This window comes from Entamoeba invadens (genome assembly GCF_000330505.1).
Source record: "Entamoeba invadens IP1 unplaced genomic scaffold scaff_1105074724789, whole genome shotgun sequence".
NCBI classification, from domain to species: domain Eukaryota; phylum Evosea; order Mastigamoebida; family Endamoebidae; genus Entamoeba; species Entamoeba invadens.
In genome coordinates, this window is record NW_004191596.1 from 37138 (window position 1) to 62449 (window position 25312).

Sequence of the window (25312 nt, forward strand, 5' to 3'; positions counted from 1 at the left end):
ATATTATAATCAAATAAATATAATTTCAAAAATGATTTGAGAAGATTTAATTGTGAAGGTATTTTTTGTTTCTTTTTTTAATAATAATTATATTAATTATTTGACCAATTGAAAAAATGTATGACATAATAGTAGACAAGTAGAGCATTGACGGTGCTGTGTTGCGTTGTAAAACAACAAAATATATCATTGTATCTTATTGTCAAAAGATTACTTTCATAAAAAAGATAAACAAAAATATCTTTGTTTTGTTGTTGAAATTTTATTTTAAAATAAATTTGCGGATTATATATTTTTATTATATTTTGTTTTAAAAATAATAACAAAAAAAGCAAAGGTTTTGCTTTTTTATTTAAAAAAGAATAGGATATGATTAAGTGGGTAATTAGGATAGTGGTTTATTTAAAATCACTTCCTAATTACCCATGTCACCGTTTATAACCAAAATGTTCATTTTCTTATTTTAATTTTTACGTTATAAAATTACATTTTGGCAACAATAGTTTTGGAAAGGATCCAAAAAGATAAAAATAGTTAAATTGTTGAATAAATATATAATATGTCATATTGTAGAGTTTTTTGTTGTTATGTTTCGAAACAAAATTGGTTAAAATTTTAAATTGAAATTTTAAAGTAAGAAAGCCATTATGACTATTGCTAAAAACGCGTAAAAGGCATTAGCTCCATTGCATCTTCCTCCTTCCAATTTGTATTCAGCCATACATGCAGTGCATTCATTTACCTTTTCACAAGTTGCGCAGCCCTCAATAATACATTTAATGCATTTTTCATTGATTTTATCTGTCATATATCCTTCTGGACATTTCTCAACACATTTCGAAGTGTCAGCCATAAGATTGAAATTGGTCTTGCATTTACTGCACTTACCGTCTTTGTCACAAACATAGCAATTAGCAGTAGCACATGTATCACACTTTTTGACTGGAGTCTCAACTGGTTTACCAACGGTGCATGTATCACCACATGTAAATTTATCTGCAGCAATGTATTTAGTTTTACATTTAGTGCATTGTTCACCTTTTCCAACTGTTTCACAAGTTTCGCAGTCAGCAATTGTGCATTCTTCACACCTCATTGATTCTTTATCAGCTTTACCAGTTTTGCAAGTTTTATCACATGTTCCATCAAGATTAACGTAATCAGTTGTTTTTGTACATTTGGTGCATTTTGTTGTTGTACTTACAGCAACTTCTTCACATGCAGCACATCCATTTCCACACGCATTTGCTGAAGAATCACACTTTTTATCTGTTGTTATTTTTCCAGTTGCACAATCAACACATTTATTACCATTCATGTATTTGTTCTTAGTTTGTTCATTACATGTTAAACATTTGACACCATTGGTATCTCTTGTGTCTTTGATACACGTGGCACAATTATATGCAGAGTTACAGGCAGTACACACACCTTCAGAAGAAATATATCCAACAAAAATTGGGTCACATTTTGAACAACCTTTGACATTACATGAAACACAATTAGATCCACATCTCGTGCATGTGTTGCCCTTTAGATAATACCCTTCATTACAACCAGTACAAGTGTTAGCATCGCTGCAAATCGAACAGCAATTTGAACATTTTGTGCAAGAACCACTTCCCAAATAATAACCAGATGTGCATGAAAGACATGTTGTTTGATCAGCTTTGCACTTTAAACATCCTTTTGCAGTAGCACTACACTCCACTTCTGCGATGCAATTACTTTTTTCAAGATAATACCCTTCATTACACGCAATGCAAATAGAAGCATTACTGCAGGCTGAACACCCAGTTTCACATCTTGTGCAAGAACCACTTCTTAAATAATAACCAGTTGTACATGAAAGACAAGTTGTTTGATCAGCTTTGCACTTTAAACATCCTGTTGCAGAAGTATCACACACTGCTTCTAGTTTGCAATTATCATTTTCAAAATAATAACCAGATTTACAGTCAGTGCAAGTGTTAGCATCATCGCAAGCTGAACAATTAGTTGGACATTTTGTGCATGTTTTATCGTTTAGATAAAATCCATCATTACAGTCAGTACAAGTAGAAGCATCATCGCAAGTTGCACAATTACTTTGACATGGTTTGCAAGTTTTTTCTTTAAGATAATATTCAAAAAGACATGTAATGCAAACAGAACTATTATAACATAAAGCACATCCAAATAAACATGCCTCGCATTTTCCATCTTTTAAATAGTATTTTAAATCACAGAGATCGCATTGATTTGAAGAATCTGTTTTGCATGATAGACAATTTTCTACAGGTGGATTACAATCATTCGAAAAAGCAGTAAATATTGTAAATGATAAGAAGGTTAGAGTTCTCATTGAATGATAACCAAGTTTAAAAAAGTTTTTAAGCCCAAAGTTGTTTTTAATGTGTTTTTATTGCTGTTTATAAACAAATTGTTTATTTTATTGTCTGATAAGTCTAATTTGCCGACCTTTCGTTTCAACTTTTTTATCATCATATTGTGGTGATAAAGTTTTTTTAAAAAACATTAACATAAATAAGTTTTATTATATTATAAATAGCGGAATAAATGGGGTCCACTAATAAAACAAAAACCCAACTAATTTTAGCTATTGTATATTAAGCAGATTTTATGTAATTAAATAAATAAAAGATTAATGTAAGTTATAATCGTAAGTTTATCATTATTTAATTATAAAATATTATTGTTTTTTTTTAACCATGTTTAACAACAACACGACTATTCAATTAAACCGTTTAAATAAATTTTCAAAAAAGAAAATGTATCCTTCTCTATTTATTTGGTCGATTTGATGTGTCACTTTTCGTTAAGCATTGTGTTGTTCATGAAAATAAAAAATAAAAAAATAGAACGTTAAACATTCACAAATACAGTTGGTCCATTAAACCTTAGCCCAAAGAAAAACTAATTTATTTTCTATTGTTATATTAAAATAATAAACTATACCGATATAAAAGTCAATTTTCTAAAATATTTGTTTTTTTAGTAAAAACCCGTGTTTTTAAAGAAAAATATAGGAATTTCTTTGGGCTAAGGTTCATTTTCTCTACTGTAATTGATGTATTATAAACTTATTTTACATCGGTATATAAATCAATATAAAAAACTAACATTACTTTGATACTGATAAATATTAGTAATTGAGACGGCTTAAAATGATTAATTAAATATTTTTTATTATATTTTTTAATTACATTCAAAAACATATTTATTCCCATATTTTAAGTTTATTTTTGCAACATTTTTTTGAAACACCAAAAAAATGCTGAAATAATAAAGGGGTGGGAAAAACCGCTTCAGGAAAAAAAGCTTTTGATAATTTAATAGTAAAATGATAATATGATTATAGTTTTTTGTATAATTTATTTTTTTCCTTTTCCTCGATTTGATTCAAAAAACAAGGTTTACAAGAATATCCATTACTTTTTCAAGATGCCGATGTTTGTTATTAAAATTTGGAAATTATTTTTTATTTAAAGTAAAGGCCGGATTTGCCGAATGATAAAAGGAGGAGCAAGAAAGATTGACTTCGAAACTGTTCTTTGAGGTCAAAATAACCAAAAAAATCTTAAAATTAATATAATTAAGTGAAAAAATAATGAACTTTTTATTAAATATTTTTTCAATTTTTTGCAGAAATAAAAAACTCAAAAACACTAACCCGCGAGTGTACCTTTTTTCACACCCACTTTCACTCCATAATATTTTTTTTTCAATTTTTTAATCATCCATTAAACAAATACTCAACAGTCAAATCTATTACCTCTCGAGCAACATAGTAAATGTATAACCTAGCACATGTTTTAATACACCACTTTTCAATGTCTCTCAGCAAAGACAGACTGCACCTTTATTTCACACCCCTCTTGTTGGATTCCTCATTCGTACATAAATGCATTTCAAATCCAAACTGAAAAAACTCACTTTGGACTCACTCACCAACTGAACGTGAGTGCATCCATTCCCAGCGGTTTTTCAAGTGCCTGTCAAGCAAGCGATAAATGACTCGTTATTTCGTTGTACTTGCTTTTTTGAAACTTTTTATAAAATAAACGAAGCAATTTATTAATATTGGTCAATAAAAACAATGTAAGACGGATAATTTTGTGTAAATTATCAGAAGCGGTAAAAGGGCGCTGCACATGTCCGTTATAATTTCTCGTGTTTTTTGCTTTTTTCCACCAAAACCTCAATTATTTGAGGCAAATTGAAACTTTGGTTATAATTGTGTGTAATTTTATCACTAAATGGTAGTAAAGCGGTTTTTCCCGCCGTGCAGAGAAATGTAAAAAAAGACTGGGAGGATACTGTGGACGATCCGAAAGTGTGGCAATCATTTCTGTATGGTGAATAAATTCAAGTTTATTGTGTTTTTGTATGTTATTCAGTACATTTGGTTAAAAAATATTTGTATGCCGAGAAAAAACACACTATTTTTTCACAATCTAAAAAGGCAATATTTGGTTATTGGATAAGTTTGCATCATAAAACAATAAGAATTTGGTTTAGAAAAGACAAAAACAGATCTAAAGCGGTTTTTCGCCACCGTATTATTTTTTATTTTAAAACTCGGCAAAATGCCAAAAAACGTTATTTTTCTATACAATAAAACAAGTAAATGGTAGTGAAGCGGGGTTTCCCGCCAGCCAAAATGCTTGCCCAAAAGTGCATTTCAATAAAAATTGTTGAAAACATCATTGAAACAATGACTGTTATCAGCCCAATACGTTATTAAGAAGACATGGTGCCAAAGTGAAAGTTGATGTGTGTTTATCTTAGAGGGGTTCTTATACCTTCATCCACTAATTATAAAGAAATGATAATCAACAACTTTCTTACTATTTGATGGACTATCTTGTTCATTTTATTACAGTAAATATATGTAACATTTTGGGATTTCAGCACATACTTTTATAAAGAAGAACAAAATAACTAAAAACATTAATTATTTTATTATAATTTATACTATAATTTGTTTCAAAAATTGAATCAAATGGTGGGTCTGAAAAGTAATGAAAACGACTCAACACTTGTATATTTCTAAAGAGATACACAACGATAACCACAGTTTCGATACTTTGTGTTAAATGGTTCAATTCATGTTCATTCTATGGGTGTCATGCAATTTAAGTCGACAATAAGAAAAATATAAGTCATTGTTTTTAACTATTTTATAATAGTAAATAAACTATTTTTAATTAGTTTTTCAAAAATACGATATTAGTTACTTAAATGGTTAAATTATAATAATTGATAGTTTTTAAATATAATAATTTAATATTCTAAATTTATTTATCCAACATCAATTATTTAAATTGATTAAAAATAATATTCATAAACAACAAATTTAACAATTAATAACGAAGTTATTTTTCATTTGATAATATACAAGTAAATTATAAAAACAATTTTTTAACTTTACTAACAATAAAAATTAAAATAAGTCTTTTATCGCAACAAAACAAAGTAATTATATAATTTTTAGATTAAAAAACTCTTGTTAAATTTCGAAATAAAAATAATAATTAATCTATAAAATTTAACATTAATATAAAAAACAATATCAATAGCCTATTTAATAAACTTTTTTATAAACCTTTTTAAACAGTGTCCCAACCTTCTTCCGAGCCCCCTCAATTAAAGAAAGAATATAAAAAAGGTTCCGAAAAACATGAAAATTTGAAAATGATTGGTCCCAAAATTCCTGTTAGCCAAAGGGCTGAACAATACCTAATTAATTGCCCTATTATTTTCAAAGCTTTCCAAGACCTTGAGATAAAAATAAAAAAAAGAATCTTTTCCCACTTTTAGAGAGCAAATGCGGTTTTCATTAAACGATCTTTCTAATGTACCAATTAATGAGTTTAAAGGAACTAAAAAATCAATTAGAGTAGCACTTGAGTCTTTTTTCGGGACTTTTAAGGAATCGGGTGTAAATTCCCAAATTCAAAAAATACGAAAAGAAGACAAAAATGGAAAAATTTCGGAAAAGGGAAGAAAACGACTTCTTTCCGATGAAGAAGTTCTAAAAATAGCAGAAGAAATGAAGGAAATTAAAAAAAGCAAAACCAGAAGAAATTGGACTTTTCATGTTTGAAAATTTCGGCAAAACAATGGGAACAAGGCAATTGAATAAAGTCCTGAAATTAATCCCAGGAATTGAAACAAAAAAGGCCCAAGTTATGGAAACAAAACGAGCAGAGGTATCACAAACTGCCATCCTGCAGTATTACTCGGAATTAAAAAGAAAATTGGATGGATGCAGATTTGAGCTTGTTTTTAACTTAGATGAAGTTGGATTTGTTGAATGGGTTGATTCAAGAACTCGAGTTGTCTACGTGTCAGTCGAATCAGGGGAACAAGTTTTTAATGAAGTCGACAGAGATGGTTCTAGTACGAGCCTTTTATGTTGTGGTTGTCTAGATGGGACAAAAATGATACCCCTTGTTGTTACCAAAAGACTTGCCATCGAAGACAAGCTAATTGTGGAACTCAAGAGTCGTGCTATTATTAGATACCAAAAATCAGGTGTTCTAAATACGGAATTATACACATTGTAGCTCAAACAAGTGTTTTTCCCGAATATTAAGGAAAAAAGAATCCGAATGAGTGTGAGAGTTGATACGAATGCGTATCTAATTATTGACGGCTTTTCGGGCCATTTCAGTGATGAAATTGAAGCATTATTTCGGGAAAATCGTGTTGAGATTATAAAGGAAGTCCCCCACAGTTCCCATTTATGTCAGCCTATGGATCTGGGAATTTTCGGGAAACAAAAAACTTTCCTTGCGGACAAAAACAATTTGATGTTACACAAAATTTCATTAAGTGAAAAAGAAAATGAAAAGTGTGACGAAAAGGTCCAAAGAAACGGGAAAATTCTCAAAATGAACTCACCCGAGTTCAAAAATGCATTGAAAAAATTTGCAAAGCTCTCAGAGGAAGACAAAATTAGGCAGCTTGTTTACTCATGGGAAGTAGTGTCTGATGGCGACACGATGACCAGTGCCTTCAAACAGGCTGGTATAATATACGTGGTTCAACACCCATTAAAAGTAGAGTTGGAAAACATGAGACTTGTCAACCCCAACTTCAACACTGTAGACCTTCTTAAAGGTGTTGCAAAAGTTGACATGTCTTATGCCAGAGAGGTTTGCTCTTTTTTTAGTAAGGATCCAAAAAGAAAAGAAACCCAGACTGTTAGAGTCTCCATTGAAAATTTTACTGATAGAGAGCACATGCTCGGTGTTGAAAAACTTATGAAAATCAAAAAGGATGAAAAGAACAAAATTTCAAATGAAAAGAAACCTCGAAAAGAAAAAAATAACTTGGTTTTATTTTTTTTATTTTTTTAATTAAATTTTCTATTTATTATTATTGCGTTTTATCACAATAAAAATCTGTAAAATATAAATTTTTAAAGTTCTAATAATCAAAAAATGGAGAAGGGTATAAAAGAGAACTTTTAAAGTGTAAATTACAAAATATAACGTTTAATGCGAAGTTAAACAATTTTTGTTTGTTTATTAGACAGAAACACAATGAAGAAAATAATATTAAAGTGATAAATTCAAAGTGACGACAAGGAAAAAGCCGATAACGAAGATAACAACATTCATTCTTGTTTTATTTATTTATTAAAATTATCATACTTAATGTTTATTTATTTATTTGAAAACGAATGTATTTTTGGTTAAATGTCTTTATTATGTTGGTAATATCCAGTTTACTTACAAATAAATTCTGGAATAACTCAACTATTAACCGTAATATAAATAGACTTTAACTGCCTTCTTCCAAACACTTCGAAAAAATGCTTACACAAAATGAAAATGATGTTTTTTTTGTTTAAATAAAAAAATATAATCAAATAACATTTAGAAAACATTTTACCATTATTCACCAAAAATGATCAAAAGCGGTTTTTTCCTGAAGCGGTTTTTCCCACCCCTTTACTTATTTAACACGTTTAAAGATAATGATAATTCAAATAAAGCCGTCCAAACTAATAAACAAACACTTGGTTGTGGTTGAAAAAATCACTGCTGTGGCTTCAAAAATAATTATAATAAATTATTAAATTTTATATTTATATTTTTTATTTAAAAAAATTAACTAAAAATATATAAAAATATAAAAATGAACAACTCTCTAAATAAAAACAACTGGGACCTACATTGACCACCACCACTTCTTAAAATAGACTATTTTTTCTATTTCGAATCATATTCAAATTAAATTTATAGTAAATAGGAAACTGGGAAGATATTAGGTCTGGTTCCCGAATTCAAGATATGCCGAAAATTCACCTCGAGTTAGTGGAAACCGAGTGAGAAGGAGCATTGAGAAAAAGGCTCTGAAGGCCGCACTCAAACAGTCTGTTTGTGCACCGTTTCACCCACTTTCCAAGTCCTCCCTTGGCGCGGATCCCCCCTGACCCCCCCCCCGCAAGCGGTGGGAACCACATCCGTCCACACAGTACGGACAAGGAAAGTGGGTGACATGGGGACGCACAAACAGTGGCTGAAAAGTGGACTTCCTTCAAAAAACACTCGCGGCAAATATTTTATTTTGGTAAAGGTGGTGGTGGTCAATGTAGGTCCCAATCTTTTCATTTCTTTTTTTAAAGAAATAGTTTTTTGATTGCAAAATAATTAATATATTTTGATTATATATACTATATATAATTATTTTTATAAATAAAAAATATAGTTATTATCAAAAATCATTATCGTGTATAGTAAAATCAATTTTTTCTTTGTTATATTTTTAAAATCATCACCATATAAATAGAGTTCAAAATTCACCGTGATATTTATTTTCATAGTGATTTTCTCACTTCATGATGCTTTTCAAATTCACTGTGATCGCCTTAAAAAATATATTCTTTTTTTATAAATAGTTTTTTGTTTAAAAGTATGTTTTTAATAATAATTCAATGATGCCAAGAAATTTGTAACTATCATTGAAATATATAAATAAATCGACCCTTTATTCAATTAACAAGTTCATTGTTTTCCTATTATTTTTTTCAAAAAGCATAGAACAATTGTTAATTTTGCTTTTTCTTTAAAAAACATTGTAAACCCGTTTCGTTTTTTAGGGATTTTTTTGCTTATATCTTATTCAAAAAATTACTACAACAATAGTACAATCCTTAAGATTTCAACAAAAATTATAACGAAAAGATAAATTGATTGCAATTTTTGGAATTAACCCAAATTGTTAGTACTTTTCCCGTTGCAAATATTTTTATTCCGATAAAACACCACTTTTCATTTATTATCCTTCAGTTTCACACTTTAATTCGCTCTCATTTTGTTCATGATCTTCCGCAGCTTAAGGCCATTCGATAAATCCTTTGAAAACCAGTTTTGTCCCAGACAGCAGCTACAGATTGGAAAAGTGTGTTTTTGCAAACACCACAACTACATATGAAGCATTTAATTATTAGTCCTCTTTAGATTATTTAAGTGACCTGCTTTAGTTTTTCCTCTCTCACCGCCTTTTTTGTCACTTTCAATGTTTTGGTGTTCTTTTCTAATATCCGTTCTTCGATCTCATACAATTTTTTCTTTCATAACAACAGGAAAAACATACTTCTCTTTCTCTTTCATTTTCCGTTTGTTGTTCAACTTCCATTTGTTTCCACAAATCGATATGGTACTTTTGGAGAATTGCCATTTTCTCTGCCTTTTCCGTAATTATTCTTTCTTTATTTTTTTCCATTATATAATCTTTATAGAGTGTTTTCCCTAAATGTCTCAAAAAATGGGAATGTTGAATATTTATATCGAAACATCGACTTACTGCAAAAATATTGGTCATCTTCATTTTCAAAATGTTTTTAAACAATACAAAAGTGCACCTAAAATTTCTAAATGGAATCGGTAATTCAGAACACAAAAAGTTAAAAATATCTACCGGATATTTCAACTCATTGTAGACGTTGTTCATGGTGGTTTTCTTTGTTGACTCTTTCCAAACACCCGAATTTACTAAGAAAGTTGACGCAATTGAAAACACTTTCGTCTTATTTGGATTAAACGTGTTAAGAAGTATTGATCCACTTTTCCAAAATTTGTTAAATAGTGGATTTTCATCATTTTCCTTGTCTATTATTGTTTTCAACTCAAATATTCGATTTTCCTGATTCCTTTTGTCTTCTTCAGTCTCTTTTTCATTTTTTTTATTTTTTTATTTTTATTTTATTGTATTTTTTAATTACTTTTGCTTCATTTTTTTCAACTCAATTTGATTGTTTGTATCTTTTTGATTCCATTTTCAGGTAATATTTTGGTTTTCCTTACTGTCCCGATGATTTCCACGTTTTGAGACTTCCATATTTCCAAATGTTCAAGTTCAATTAATCTGGAATCCATTTGGATTTTTAAAATGTCGTTCTGATTTTCTTTTTTACTCCTGCTATTAATAAATCTGCCAATTTTCTCCCAATATGACCACTTCCTTCAATACAACCCTTATAAAATTGAAACATATTGATACAAATATTTGTTTTTGTGTCGATTATAAGTAGATATTCAAAACCTCTTCGAATTGGCTTCATTGGGTTGATAATTATGTCATGTGAACGGCCAAAAAATTGCACATTCTTTCATCAATACATAGTAACTCTCCAGGAAAACATACGTTATTTAATTTTTTTTTGAAAAATTTGCGTGATTTCGAATATACCAACAGAGTGCTTTCCGTTTTTAGAAGTTCTTCCCTTTGTTTTTTATCTTCACAACGGAAATATCGAAAAAGTTGTGCAAAACGAGTTTTTTGGAAACATAGTTGAACAAATTCCACGCCGATTTCATCATCAAATACATCATTAAGCGAATTTTGCCACCAAATACTGGCCAAATAAATTAATACTTCAATAAAACACGAAATTTAGTTTTCGGTGGTTTCTTGAAAAACAGTTTTTCTTTTTGTATCATCACGGGATTTTTTGTTAATGCCGTTAACCACAATTTTAACCATTTCAGATGAAAAAATGGTGAAAAACATTTATGGGGATTTTAAAATGGTTTCATCTAAAATTCATTTTGGGTCTCTGCATTTTTCTTTAAATTCGTCAAAATTGAAAACAACATTAGTAATTTCTTGTTTTGTCCAAACAAAAAGTGGAATATAGTTTGACTTGTTTTGAGAACAATAAAATAGAGAAAAATCAATCTAAATAATATTTTATTTGTAATAAGATATTAAACTTGTATTTGGCCCATCCCCTGTGACTGAGCTGGAATATTAGTTTGAGGGCAGGATTGGTGGATCGGATTTTGCGAAGATGTGACATACTGTGAGGATAAGCACTCAACAGTGGTTAAACCACTTTTTTTCATTTTCATTTCCTGTTTCAATTTCATTTTGTTGTTGTGTGAGAAAAATTGAAAATTTATTTACATCGATTGTTATATTATCAATAAGAAGGTCCTTGTCGTCGGACAAAATTTCGTTTTCATCAAATTGTATATATATTTTTCACAATCCATTTTAACTTGTATGCTTTCCAGTTTTAAAAATAAATATTATATGTATAATCAAAATATGATATTTAATGAAAAATAGCATATTTTAGTTTTTTAATAATGACAATTTGCATAAAAATTATTTTATAACTAAACAATAAATTTGTTTAAACTATCTATGTTTGACAAAAATAATGGGCAAATTTGTCTTTTGGGTATAAAGTTTATGGAAAAAACACACAAAAAATATAACTTGTTAATAACCCTTTTTACTCAACAACCTTTTTTACCATGACTATAATAAGAGTTTTTTATGAATATTGATTTTCAAATAAAAAAACAATAATAAATAAACTTAAATAACTACAAGTACTTGATGCCAAGTCAACTCGACCTCTACTCACTCATGATAGTTTCTAAATATTTTAAAAATATTGGAGACTTTATTCGACTCATTCAAGTGTGTAAGAAGTTCGAAGATATTCCATCAATGTTCCATTACAACCCAATTTGCCTTTATTCTCACTTTAATTTTTTTTCGAATGTCGAGACGTATCACTATTACAAGAAAATAGACAAGTACGTTCCCAGTTATATTCATTGCATTTATGATTATCAAATGTCTTACACCGAATACCTCAAAAAGAGGACTTCTAACTCGAATTTTACACATGTCACATATAACATTGGCGATTATATAAAATACAAAAAATACGACGGAGCGACACATCTCAAAGGGAAGGCATTTAAAGATATATCTGAAGACGCAATAAGTTTAGACTTGAGCGATATCATTTCACTTGGAGATTATGGTTTACAGAGAATGTCTACACTTACTTTTGTTGAACTTGGTAATAGTATACAAGAGCTTCCAATCAGTTGTTTTGACGTGAATTTAAAAAAATTCGACATTTCTCATATCAAAACCATTGGCGAGAAGTGTTTCTATTGTTGTGTGGAGTTGTCTGCTATTACATTAGGTGAAGTGTTGTCTGTAGGGTTAAGTTCTTTTTACGACACGTTTAGCATCAAATACGTGAAGAATTTGGGGACTAAGAATTTGAACACGTTGATCAATTAATCTTCTTCACATGCTTTTAATTCAATTCATCACAAATTACTGATCACTCAAAACGATATAAATCTTTTAAATAATTCTCAGCAAATCAACGCGTTTCAACTTCCTGCAGATGAATATGGAGTTCAAGCATTCTGCACTGTTAATGGTTTTGAAGACATGAACATCCCAAAAAGTGTCACTCAAATATCTTATAACGCACTTTCAGATACAAATTTGAAGCGACCTGATTTATCAAATGTTGTTGAAATAGAAGATAACAATAACCTTGACAATGTCATGTTTCTTACTATGTCAGTGAATTTGTATTTCAACAGTCTCATCTTTTTAACAACTTAAAACACATCTCGGCAGTCGGAGGAACAGTTATTAAGTCACCAGTTGCGTGTTTTATGAAAGAGATTCTTGAAGAAAGTGGACTGTATAGTCATATGTATTTGTTCACTAAAAAAGACTTTGAATTGACGAACGGTGTTATTCCCTTGTTTTGTAACCACATTGGGAGCGGGGTATTTTGCAATGTGGATATTGTGAATATCGAAATACCAAGTAATGTGACTCGTATTGATTAGGGCAATTTCTGGAATTGTCCCAATGTTGAGAAAATTGCGATATTTTCTGAAAAGGATATTTCAATTAGTATCGAAAATTGTCCAAAACCATTTGAAGTGATCACCAAAACAACTGAAAACTTAGATGTTTCTAATTGTAAAAATTAACAAGAGTCAATGTGCCATAAATACCAACAATATCTTTGTACTAAACAACAGCATTTAATCATTGTAGAAGTCTCAAAGAGATTGTTATGAAAAACCCCCCAAAAGACTTGATTTTCGAAGAAAGAACATCTTACAGAATTACTCAGTTGGTGAAACTTAACATCAAATATATGGAAGTTGCATATGATAAATATTTATCTAATGAAGACTGTAAAAAAGAACAAATTCTAGATGGAGCACACGACAAAAATGGTTTTGATACCAGAGAAGAAAACGAGAACGTCATTTTAAAAACAGTTGTTATTCCAGAGGGAGTAAATGTGTTAACAGTAGGTTGTTTTGAATAGGTACATTCCGTAAGTAAAATTGTGTTCCCTTCAACGGTGACAAGAATAAGTGACTACGCCATTTCTCAATGTGCCAATTTTGTTAAAATTGTTGTGGAAAAAACGTAGTAAATAACAAACTATTTGTTGATAATTTTTATTTAACAGTGCTGAAAATGTAACATTATTAATTATTTATATCAACCAATTTCATCATGGATAGGCACACCTTGGTTGGGATTAATTTTCTTTAACCCGATTTGTTGTTTTTTGTCAATTTGTTATCTTTTAAAGAATAAAGTCAAAAATAAAAACAAAGAATGTAATAACATTTGCATTTTTTTTAAAAAAAAGATACCGTATTTGATGAGTGTTTCCATAATTCCACATTAGTATTTTTACAACCAAGTTATTGTTTATTAGAAAAAAGCAATAAAAATTTGTTTATTTGTGAAATGTTTTTTCGACTAAAAAACACATAAATCAAAATGGCTTGTGTTGGGCTGATGTTGTTTTTCTGTTGCTTTCAAAGCTATTCGTTGACATGGTGTTCAAGTGAAAATGGAACTGTCCAGTGTTTTCAATCCCATCCTCTGACACGCCAAACACGTTTTGTTGATGACATTGGAAGCGTACTAATTTTAAAGAATCGGCTATCTTTTAGTGTTCAGTTTGACGTTGTTAAAGAACTTCAAATTGATGTTGAACAACATGTTGAAGAAATTGTTTTTAAACTCAATAACACTTTACTACAATTTCCAAAATTGAGCTTGGAATATGAAAACGTCACTGACAAAACCGTTTTTGTTAATAAATTAATTTCCAATAGTATTAACAATAATATTTGTGGACCAACAACTGACTGTGAAATTTGTGTTCAAAATGTGTGTCAAAAGTGTTCACAAAATTATACTTTAACAACTCAGACAAATGGCGTCTTTTGTAAAAAACAAATACATCACATACAAAAACTTCATTTTTTGTATGTGATGACAGAGCATACACATATGGGTTGACTTGTTGTCCAATAGATTGTGCGAGTTATGACTGCCAATATGACACAACTACTGGTGTATGCTATCGGTGTAATTCAGGCTTTTATCTCACACCAATATATATTAAAAGTGTGATATGCGCTATGTGTTTCGTTATTAATTTTAATTGTGTTTATTGTAATGATGCAAACACGTATACACAATGTAAATATGGGTATTACCCATATGGTAGGTATTGTTACTCGTGTGGTAATATGTACTAGTGTGTATCTTGTTATACTACATCAAGATATTGTACAAAGTGCTCTTATGGGTATTATATTTATGCTAAAAATTGTTATTCATTTCCATCAACCTGTGCAAGTTGATCAACTACTTCAAAATCATGTTCATGTATTAGTGGGTACTATTACACTGGTGGTGTTTCTTGTGTGAAATATCCGGATCACTGTATAGCTGCTGTTGTATATAGTGGATGTACTGAATGTGAAGATTCTTATTATTTATCATCCAAAGCGTGTTATCAATGTAATTCCGACACATGCACTGGTCAGTGCAATAAAAACTCTGGTGCGTGCACCAATTGCATTTCATTTTTTGTTATTGATCCTTCAAATACGTTAAGGTGTATTCCTTGCTCTTCAATTAATACCAATTGAATCACTTGCAGCACTCAAATAGCAGCATGCTCAAAATGCAATTCAAAATATTATCAAATTCATCAACTGGAAAGTGCCAACCATGTTCCGGATGTGTAGATTGTGACACTTCATCTGGTATATGCACTGTATGTAAGAGTGGAGAAACGCCACTCTCAACGCCTGGTGTAAATTGTCAAATTTGCAGTGATTTTGACTCTAACTGTTTGAACTGCTCGACAATTACACGAAAGTGTTTAACTTGCAAAATGTGAAACTATCGAAGTACGACATACCCATATAATTGTCAGGCCTGCAGCACTACATGTACTGATAAATTCAATACATCAACGGGTGCGTGCACATCGTGTGTTAATGGATATGTACTCAATCCATCTGATCCATTGAAATGCCAGGCGTGTTCTTCGTTCGACAAAAATTGCAAGAAGTGTGAGAACAATGGCGTCAGAAAATGTGTTGTTTGCAACACAAAATATTACCCAAATAGCATTGGTATGTGTATTAAACGTGACTTGGATTCGTGCACCGATTGTGATCGAACAACTGGAATTTGTTCGGAGTGTATAAGTGGGTTTGTGTCATTTGAAAACAAACAAATTACATACGAAAGTTGTGATTCGTATGGTGTCAATTGCAAAACTTGCTCAACATATCAAATTAGAAAATGTGTTAAATGTTTAACAAATTATTATCCAGGAGATAACGGAGTATGCATAATGTGTGATTCAACATGTGGGGGTAACTGTGACACAAAAAATGGTCTTTGCACAACGTGTTTGAGTAATTAAGTATTTACTGGGCCGAAGTCGAAGAAGTGTGAATTGTGAAATGTGTTTGATGCGAAGCGTTTGGGTCGCTCACCGAACTACATGCGAAGTTGCGTCAAATGCCTGATTCATCATAATTGAATTTGAAACTTACTGGAATGCCATTGGGGTACTTGCAGAGAAATTCAAAATACGCAACTATCCCTGTTGTTTGAACTTCCACAATTTTCTCTTCCTTTGGCTCCTCTTTTATGGTGGATAATTTAGCCATTTTGTTCATAAAAGGTTACAACATTTTGAGGTCAACATCCTCTCTTCCCAAAGTTGTTAGTTTAAAAGAAAGCAACTCTATATCCAGCTGGATCTTTAGAGTCTTCCTGTAGTTCAATGAAGTTGATAGTTTTTCTTTTCTCAACTTCAGAGCATCCAAACGACGAGTTTATTTGATAATTTACTTCGCAAAGCAAACAATTCGAGTTGAAACATCGAAGACAGTGATCAGGACACTGATTGCATTTTTCTTTGTAAAGTTCAAACCCACTTTCACACTCTTCACAGTACATGGTTGTTCCATTCCGTTGTCGTGAGAAGTATTTGTCACTGAAATCAAGACATTCTCCGTTGTTTAAAACAGTTGACTGATCACAATGCAAGCACTTTGAATTCAAATTAGTTATTAAAAACAAATTGCACTTATAAGACGAGTTGTATTCAATTGAAAAAATGTCGCTTTTCAAGTTATTTGAATTTGTTGTTCTAACAAATTTGTATTTGTTTCCAAGCAAAAGTTTTTTTGAAATCGTTTGGATGTTTAAAGTGTTTTGTTCCACAGATTCGTCTTGAACAAATAAAACGGTTTTTGTCGAGTCGTTGAAATTATAATTCGATGTAATTTCAAATTTGAACTTTGTTACCATTTTTTGTTGATCAAAAGTACCAGAAAACGACTCATTCAAATTAAATTCAATGGTTGTCACTATAATAGTTGTATTCATGTTATTAACAGGACAATGCAACGCTTCGTCTTGGTAACTTTGGAATGACGAATAAAAACTTTCTGTTAAATTGCATTGAATGGTGTAATCAAAAACTCTGTTATGTCCATTACAAACACGATACAATTTACGTCCTAAACAAATTTAATAAAGACAATTATGTATAATATTTTTATATAATATTGTAATATAAGATAATTATTAATCATGGTTAGATAATTACCATTTATTTTAAACAATTTGATTAATTATGATAATTACTGGTATTTTAAATAATTTTTAAAATAAAGATAAATAATTTTTATTGCACTAGAAATTCTTTTATTTTACTAGATAATTATTGGATGTTTTTGATTATAATTACTTAAGCCTGATAGACATTAAAAATAGAAAAATTCAATTACAGTCAATATTCGATATAAGGATTTATTCGATATAAGGGAGAAAAATAAGAAAAAGCCCTTATACCAAATAATAGTAAAAAAATTTAAAAAAAAGAAATTTATACGTTTGCTTTTTGTTGGTTATTTCAATTTAAAAACCCAAAAATGGTAATAATTGGATTAATTTGTCACTAAGTTAAAAAGTCAATTAAATTAAATTAATATAAAAACTATGTTTTATTATATTTTTAATAGAACATTTTTAATTGAAATACACAAAATAATATAATTATAATAATTATAATAAAAATAGATAAACAAGTAAATTTTATTTTGAAATAATACAATGAATGTATTTGCATTCTTTCAAAAAGTATACTTTCCTTGACAACATATAATAATCAATTTGTATTCCCGCTTTACGAACTTCATGAAACCAATTGATCATTGCTTCCTCAAGTTCCAGGTTCTGTGGTTTTCTTATTCGTTTATACGAGGATAAAAAATTATCAATGTTTCTTTAGAAATTGAAAGCAATTGATAAACTTGCTTTGGAGAAATTACTATTTTCAGTTGTTGTCTTACAACTTTGATTACTTTCTGTGAATTTTGATAAGGATCAATTAATTCAATAATTTTTATTTTGTCTCGTAACATCAATGATGTTCTTGTTTTAACACATTTAAATTGCATTAAAACTTAATGATTTAACAGATTTATTTGAAGTTTTTTAAGTCGAAACAAAGTTATTTACAAAAGTTTTATTTATTATGTTAATTGTGTTAATATATTTGTCTTTGTTTTTTGATTTATTATAAATTTTTTTATTTATTTAAGATAAAAATAATTGCCTCTTGTTTTCAAGATATATGCAAAGTGTTTATTTTGGTTAGAAAAAAAAATAATAATCAAAAAAAAATATTTTTGTGACAAAAAACAAACCGAGGTATTTATTTGTTAATTATATAATTCCTCATTTTTTCCCTTATATCGAATAACATTGGTACCCGGTATTCCCTTATATCGAATAATGACTGTATTTACAAGAAAAAAACAACCAAATAAGACTATAATGTAATTATAATATGACTCAAACATTATTATCAAACACAAAAAAATCAAAGCAAATAATCACTTATTTTTTAAAATAAGAAGACAACAAGACATATAACAGTTAAGAACTCAGTTAAGACACTATAAGCATTGTCTCGTTTGTTAATCCCGATATTTTCATAAGGAATTTCCTCCCAGCAGTTATACTTATATATTTCCCCTTCTTTTCTCATTTTGAAATCGTTGTTATCAACATCATAAAACATTGGATCTTGACTCGAGTTAGTGTTCATCTCCCACCTTTTCATATATTTATCACACTGTTCAGTAAATACATAATCCTTTTTATGATTATAGAAAACGTTACAATATATCTCACTGTTCTCCATATACAGCCAATGAAGATTTTCTTCTTTCATTAATTCTTCAGATGTTTTTGGTAACAACGCCCATTCGGGAAATTGGTCTTTCCACGGAGACGTATATCTATCGACTCCATCATTCACCATCGTGTCAAGTAAATTGTAGAACACGTTTGGGGTTGTGTGATACCTTCTCGGTCCTCTAGAATCTCCAGTGTACCCATCATTACATTTATAGAATATGTTATTATAAATAAGATTAGACCTTCCCGAACCATGTTCTATACAACGGCCAACAAAATTAGAAACGACGTTTTGGTAGACTCTTTGCTTCGATAGATTGTCGTCCAAGTAAATTCCAATAACAAAAGACCCTCCGCCAGGCTGCCCAAATCCAGTTGAGTCATGGAAGAAATTGCGCTTAATAACATTACCAGAGTATTCCCAATGTGTACCGGAATATAATGCACCACAGTCAGAAGCTCGGGTACATATGTTTTTAGCTTCATTGTATGAGATCTCCAAATACGCGCCATTATGTGCATATCCCAAATGGGGATTGTTTTCCACGTAATTATGCTTCATGTAATTTCCAACAAAAGCAATGGAAAACGCTGGAACAAAAGTAAACGATACTTGTGACGTCGTGTTCGCATAGTTATGAGTTAGATAGCATTCTCCTCGATATAATGTAGTAAAGTTTCCTTATTGTTATTTATACTATAATTTATAATGATATAAATAATATAATTTATTAAAATGGTTTAAATCTATTAAATGAACATATATTACAATTATAGTTATATATTAATTATTAAATTATAAGAGTTTGTAATTATAAAACTAGCACTTATTAGTTTTAATATAAATTATAATATTTTATTAAATTTATAATAATAAATATAGTATATAATTAGAGTAAAATAGTTATAATATTTTTATTAATAATTACTTAAAACAAACCACATCTCATATAAACTGCCTCAGATCCCATATCATAAAAAATGTTATGAGTAATTGTCGACTGGTTACCTGAGAAATAAATTCCCATTAACCCCGAGTGTCTGAACGTGCAATTTTTGACGAGAATATTATTTGATAAATAAAAGCTCATCATAGTTTTTCGTGTATATTCAAAAATGATATTTTGAATAGTCAAATTATTAAAAGTGTGCACATTAACTAATAATGAAGTGGTTTGTGATATCCACACTTTATCAACAATAGCCGGCAAGTAGATATACAGTTTCTTTTCTTCATAATCAATATAGTACTCACCCTCTTCATCCAATTCTTCTATCAAGTTAAATATATAGAATGGCATCCCACTGATCATCCCCTCAAAGTCTCCACCACCCAAAGCTCTATCAACAGTTACTGTTCTTTTGTTCTTATCGATCGTTCCCTTGACTGCTTGGTCCTGTGAAAAGATGAGCCAATACCCTCTCATCCACACAGAGTCGTATTTTGTGTATTCACCCAATTTATCATTCGAATAATAAAAAGTTCTCCCCAACTTGTCTGGTGCATACGCAGTCCACATATTTCCTCGGTATATGTAATTTGGCTGCTGAAGCACAGGATTCCCCTTTGCGCCAGACTCTTCAACAGCTTTGACTTCTCCCGCCATCGCAGTTCGCTTGATCGTGAAATAAGCACCGTCACTCTGTGTCGGGACACCACAATCAAAGCGTGTTGATAGTGTCCAGTAACTAGAATCGTTCTTATAGAGATAATAGTACTTCCCATTCACACTCTGCTCACTCTTAAAAGTCGTCTCATTGCCACATAAAACCTCTGTTCTAGGAATGTAATATCCAGTCACATTTGGTGTGAGTTGAACGGAGGTGTCAGTTGGTGGTAATATGAATATTCTCTCGGTTTGATGTGATGTGTCTGTGTACTCATAATTTGGATATCGAGCCACACGGAACCGCTTGTCGTCGACATAAATCTCAGCATTCGAATCTGCTTCGAATATTCCTAAGTCGATTCGGTCATATAATTTATCTAAATCGCACACTTTAATGGAGTTTCTTTTTGAACTTTGGATTTTTTCATATTGCGCTTTGTCAGTTTCTGAGTTCAAAGAACGAAATGAAGATATTGGAATTTTGACTCCACCTGTGATAACAGGTGGGTTTTCATTGGGGTATTTCGTTATAGTGATTGGGCGCGGTATTGTACTGTTTTTAATTGACCATTTAGTAATATCAATTGAATTATTAACGAATGGATAATACCCCGATTTTATATAAATAGTCACCGGTTCTATAATTTCACTAGAAGCTATTGAAGAAATGGCTTTTTGTATCGATTCGAAGGGATAAATTTTAGAGTCTCCGGGATTTTGGTCACTGCCTGATGTATTGTCTACGTAAATATCTCTTGAAAACGTTGATACTATCAATAAAACAATTAGTACAAATTTTAAATTCATGATATCTTGTGGCATTCTTATTATTGATATGTTATTTTTTAAGTCTAAATTTATTATTTATAAATAAAAGTTTTCGTTACAGTTGAGTTAAAAAGTTCGAATTATATTTTGACATGATTTTATTTAAAAGTAAAATGTTTAGTTAAAGTTTAAATTAACAATAATTTATTATTATATCAATCAGCAAAATCTTTGAATTACAATTTTCGCGTTTTTCTTCGAAAAAAAAATAAAAAAGTTTTGTTGACACTTAATTACACCCTTATTTTTGTTTAGGCCTGTTTTCCCAGGGATATTAATCGAATTTTTGATGATTTTCCTTTTTTGGCTTGTGTATTGTTTATGCACATAATATAAACTCTAAAAAATAGAAATTCATTTTATAAATTCAATATTTCTCGATTTTTATACCACTTGAATTTTGTTCAATGTTATTCGAAGCACAAGTGTTATTATAATAAAAAACTTTTTTCAATTTGTTTATAAAATAATTTATCATTATTTATTAGAGTCAGTTTTTAAAAGTTATCTAGTAAACAAAAAATAACTACAATTGTATGTGAATATCGGACTTAATTCTAAAATTGTATATAAAAACAAAAACAAAAACAAAAACAAAAACAAAAACAAAAACAAAAACAAAAACAAAAACAAAAACAAAAACAAAAACAAAAACAAAAACAAAAACAAAAACAAAAACAAAAAACACAGATCGGAACAAGCAACATCTTTGAATCACCAATTTTTCGTTTCAATACATATAGTTGCTTCATAAATGTACCATCCAAACATATGGCGAATAAAACAAAAATGTTTTGAATATCTTTTCTAAAATGATATATGTATTAATAATTTTAATCAAAATCACAAACAAAAACATGTTGATTTTTTTTATCTTAAAAATGTTCATTATTGCTTTCGTCTAGGTTAACCACAAATCCCACATTAATATCATCATACATTTGTCATCGAAATATTTATTATCATCGTCAATACTAAAGTTGTAACGGGCTACTTCTGTTTGTGCTGCTTTAACTAGAGCCACACCATCAATTTTCAAATCATCAATCGTTTCACGTCTATTACAAAATTTCGCTTTAAAAAAACATATGCAATTCTGGTACTGTCATTAAATCATATCCTTGCCTGGTTGTAATTTTTTATTTCATTCTTTAAATTATATTTAATTTGATCAACTTTTCTTGTTTCTTTAATTTAAAAAAATTGCGAATTTTTCCTATTTGTTTTGAATATCCAGTTTTTGATAAACAAAAAAAAACAACATGGCTTTTTAGATTCCGGATAACCATTTAGAACAAAAATAAGAATGAACTATAATAAATTGATGTTTTAAGTTGGCACAACCTTTGTGTTCTTTTATTTATTTCATTTGTTTTAACAAATATACCAATTGTGTATATTATTCATTTGTACCTTTTATTTTTGGAAAAAATTTTAATATGGTTTTCTCTTGTACCTATTAAATTTATATCATAAAATCTATTTGGAAGTAATCTTGTTAAAATAGAATCAATTTTGTATTTTTCAAACATGGTTTCCAAAATGACAATTTCAAGATAACTGTTTTGTGATATTTACTGTTGAATTCGTCTTGTATATCAACTTGTGGTTTGTCTTTTGTTAAATCAATTACATTTTTCTTTGTTTGTTTTGAGTCCATGACTAGTTCATCTATCAACTGTTGAAATTTTATAGATATTTCAATCTTTTGTTCTGCAACACGTTCCAAGAAAATTGCTTTTTTTCATTTTTATTTGTTGTTAATGATACTTTTTTTAAAAAAAATGGTTTTAATAACATTTTAACATTTGTTTTTAATTTCATTATTTCTACTGTTTTTTCGTGAACAGATATTTTATACTAAATGATTTGTTCTACTTCTTTAATTTCCACTAATAATGTTTACATTTTTTTCATTTGTTTCTTATTTGTTGGTTATTGCTTCGTTCAATTTATTAAAGGATAACAACGAAATGTTTTGTTTGAGTTGATTTACTTGTATTGTACTATCCATTGTTTCTTTTTTAGTATTTTTCATTGATTCAGATAGTTCATTTAACGGATCTCTTTTTAAATTTAAAATTGTCTCATTTGATTTCAAAGTTGTAGTGTTTGTTGAATTTTACCATTTTTTATTTTTTATTTTTTATTTTTGTTATTGTTGAAAATAGACTTTCCCTTTGTTGTGAGTAAAAAACACAGAAAAAATAAAGTTGCACTCTAATTCGGAATGACTTTATTTGTTTTTCTTTGCCAAAAAAAACTGCTCTGTTTATATAGGCCAATTCCATCCTTGTTTGGCACATCTTGATTAAACATTAAAGTAAAAACTCGATATATTTTAAAAATATTTTTATCTTTAATAATAATGAAACGGGACCTACATTGACCACCACCACCTTTACCAAAAAAAATATTTGCCGCGAGTGTTTTTTGAAGGAAGTCTATTTTTCAGCCACTGTTTGTGCGTCCCCATGTCACCCACTTTCCTTGTCCGTACTGTGTGGACGCGGATGTGGTTCCCCCCCGCTTGCGGGGGGGTCAGGGGGGATCCGCGCCAAGGGAGGACTTGGAAAGTGGGTGAAACGGTGCACAAACAGACTGTTTGAGTGCGTCTTTATGAGCCTTCTTTTCAATGCTCCGTCTCACTCGGTTTCCACTAACTCGAGGTGATTTTTCGGCATTTCTTGAATTCGGGAACCAGACCTAATATTATCCCAGTTTCCTATTTACTATAATTTTAATTTGAATATGATTCGAAATAGAAAAAATAAATCTATTTTAAGAGGTGGTGGTGGTCAATGTAGGTCCCATAATGAAACACAAAATTGTTTTTATTGTAATAAAAATTTAATCATAATAATTAATAATAATTTTTATTAACAATAATATTTGTTGTTAATTTTTGGCAAACCATGTTCTAACTAAGTTTCCAAAAATAATTATTACTAAATTATCATTTAGTAATAATTGATACTTTTTTATATTACTGATAAAATATCTATAAAATGGGGATTATTAATTTAAACACTCAACTTTATTTTTTGGACATTCTAGTTCTAGTTTATCTTATGTTTAACCGAAACATAATATGGGGTATTAATAGTATCAAAATAATATAAATTCAATGAATCATATAATTTAATAAACAGATCAAACCTACTTTAATTAAAAAACAACATTATGTATTTTATATTTAAATGATTTTAAAATTTGATTTACAAACTTGAAAAATATTGACAAGATGAGAAAATTAGAACGAGTGTATATGATGAACGTTTCTTTATACATTAACACAATGGATTCTCTCAAAACTTTTGAACAAGTTAACAAGAAGTGTTTTGAGTGTATGCAGAGTCTATACATCAACCCTTTTATCAATTTAGAAATTGAAACTTTTGCTCTATTTAAAGAGCCACGTGAGGCTTTATATTCTTCGATTTTCGAATTTATCATTCAAGCGTTTCCAAAGATAGAAACCCTTCAATGTTACGATTACATGTTAGGTAACGACAACAAACTGATCCGAAAAGTCAAGAAAATACGTCTTGTGAAAGCACCACACAACAAAAGGAATGATTATAATCACATTCATTCGCCACATTTCCACCCACAAATAGTCTCAAATGCTTTTTCAAAAATAGAAAATTGCTATATTGGCACCAAAAACAACAATTTGTTGCCAACTGACGATTATACCAACCTCAAAAAAATTCATATGAATGGGTGGATTCGCGATCCAAACATTTTAGAAAAAATTTTTGAACTGAAAAGCGTCACAAAAATAACAATTTGGAATTGTACACACCCAACCTTCTTATCATCAATTGAAGAGCAAATAAATCATCGTCGTATGAAAAAATTAGCAACTGTTAAAGTTTCAATTTTCATTGAAAAAACAGCAATACGAGAAATACTTAAAGAGGAATTTAATGTTGCAATTTTGATGCTTCGGCAACTAAATGTTGAAGTTTTTGATTGCGAGGAGAATGTAGTGGACCACTGCAGTGTTCTTGATAATTGAG

General features: G+C 29.6%; 3 protein-coding genes across 3 annotated transcripts; 1 reads left to right on the forward strand and 2 right to left on the reverse strand.

The window, feature by feature from the left end:
- Nucleotides 1-628: 628 nt before the first annotated feature.
- On the reverse strand, nucleotides 629-2344 carry EIN_001590 (hypothetical protein; the record flags this gene model as incomplete). Its single annotated transcript, XM_004182856.1, has 1 exon — nucleotides 629-2344. The coding sequence occupies one exon, from the start codon at nucleotides 2342-2344 to the stop codon at nucleotides 629-631; it is 1716 nt and encodes a 571-aa protein (XP_004182904.1).
- Nucleotides 2345-11865: 9521 nt separating this feature from the next.
- Nucleotides 11866-12570, forward strand: EIN_001600 (hypothetical protein; the record flags this gene model as incomplete). Its single annotated transcript, XM_004182857.1, has 1 exon — nucleotides 11866-12570. The coding sequence occupies one exon, from the start codon at nucleotides 11866-11868 to the stop codon at nucleotides 12568-12570; it is 705 nt and encodes a 234-aa protein (XP_004182905.1).
- A 5983-nt stretch (nucleotides 12571-18553) lies between these two features.
- On the reverse strand, nucleotides 18554-21281 carry EIN_001610 (hypothetical protein; the record flags this gene model as incomplete). The annotated part of the gene is made up of 2 exons (XM_004182858.1): nucleotides 18554-19530; nucleotides 19790-21281. The coding sequence occupies 2 exons, from the start codon at nucleotides 21279-21281 to the stop codon at nucleotides 18554-18556; spliced, it is 2469 nt and encodes an 822-aa protein (XP_004182906.1).
- Nucleotides 21282-25312: the final 4031 nt, after the last annotated feature.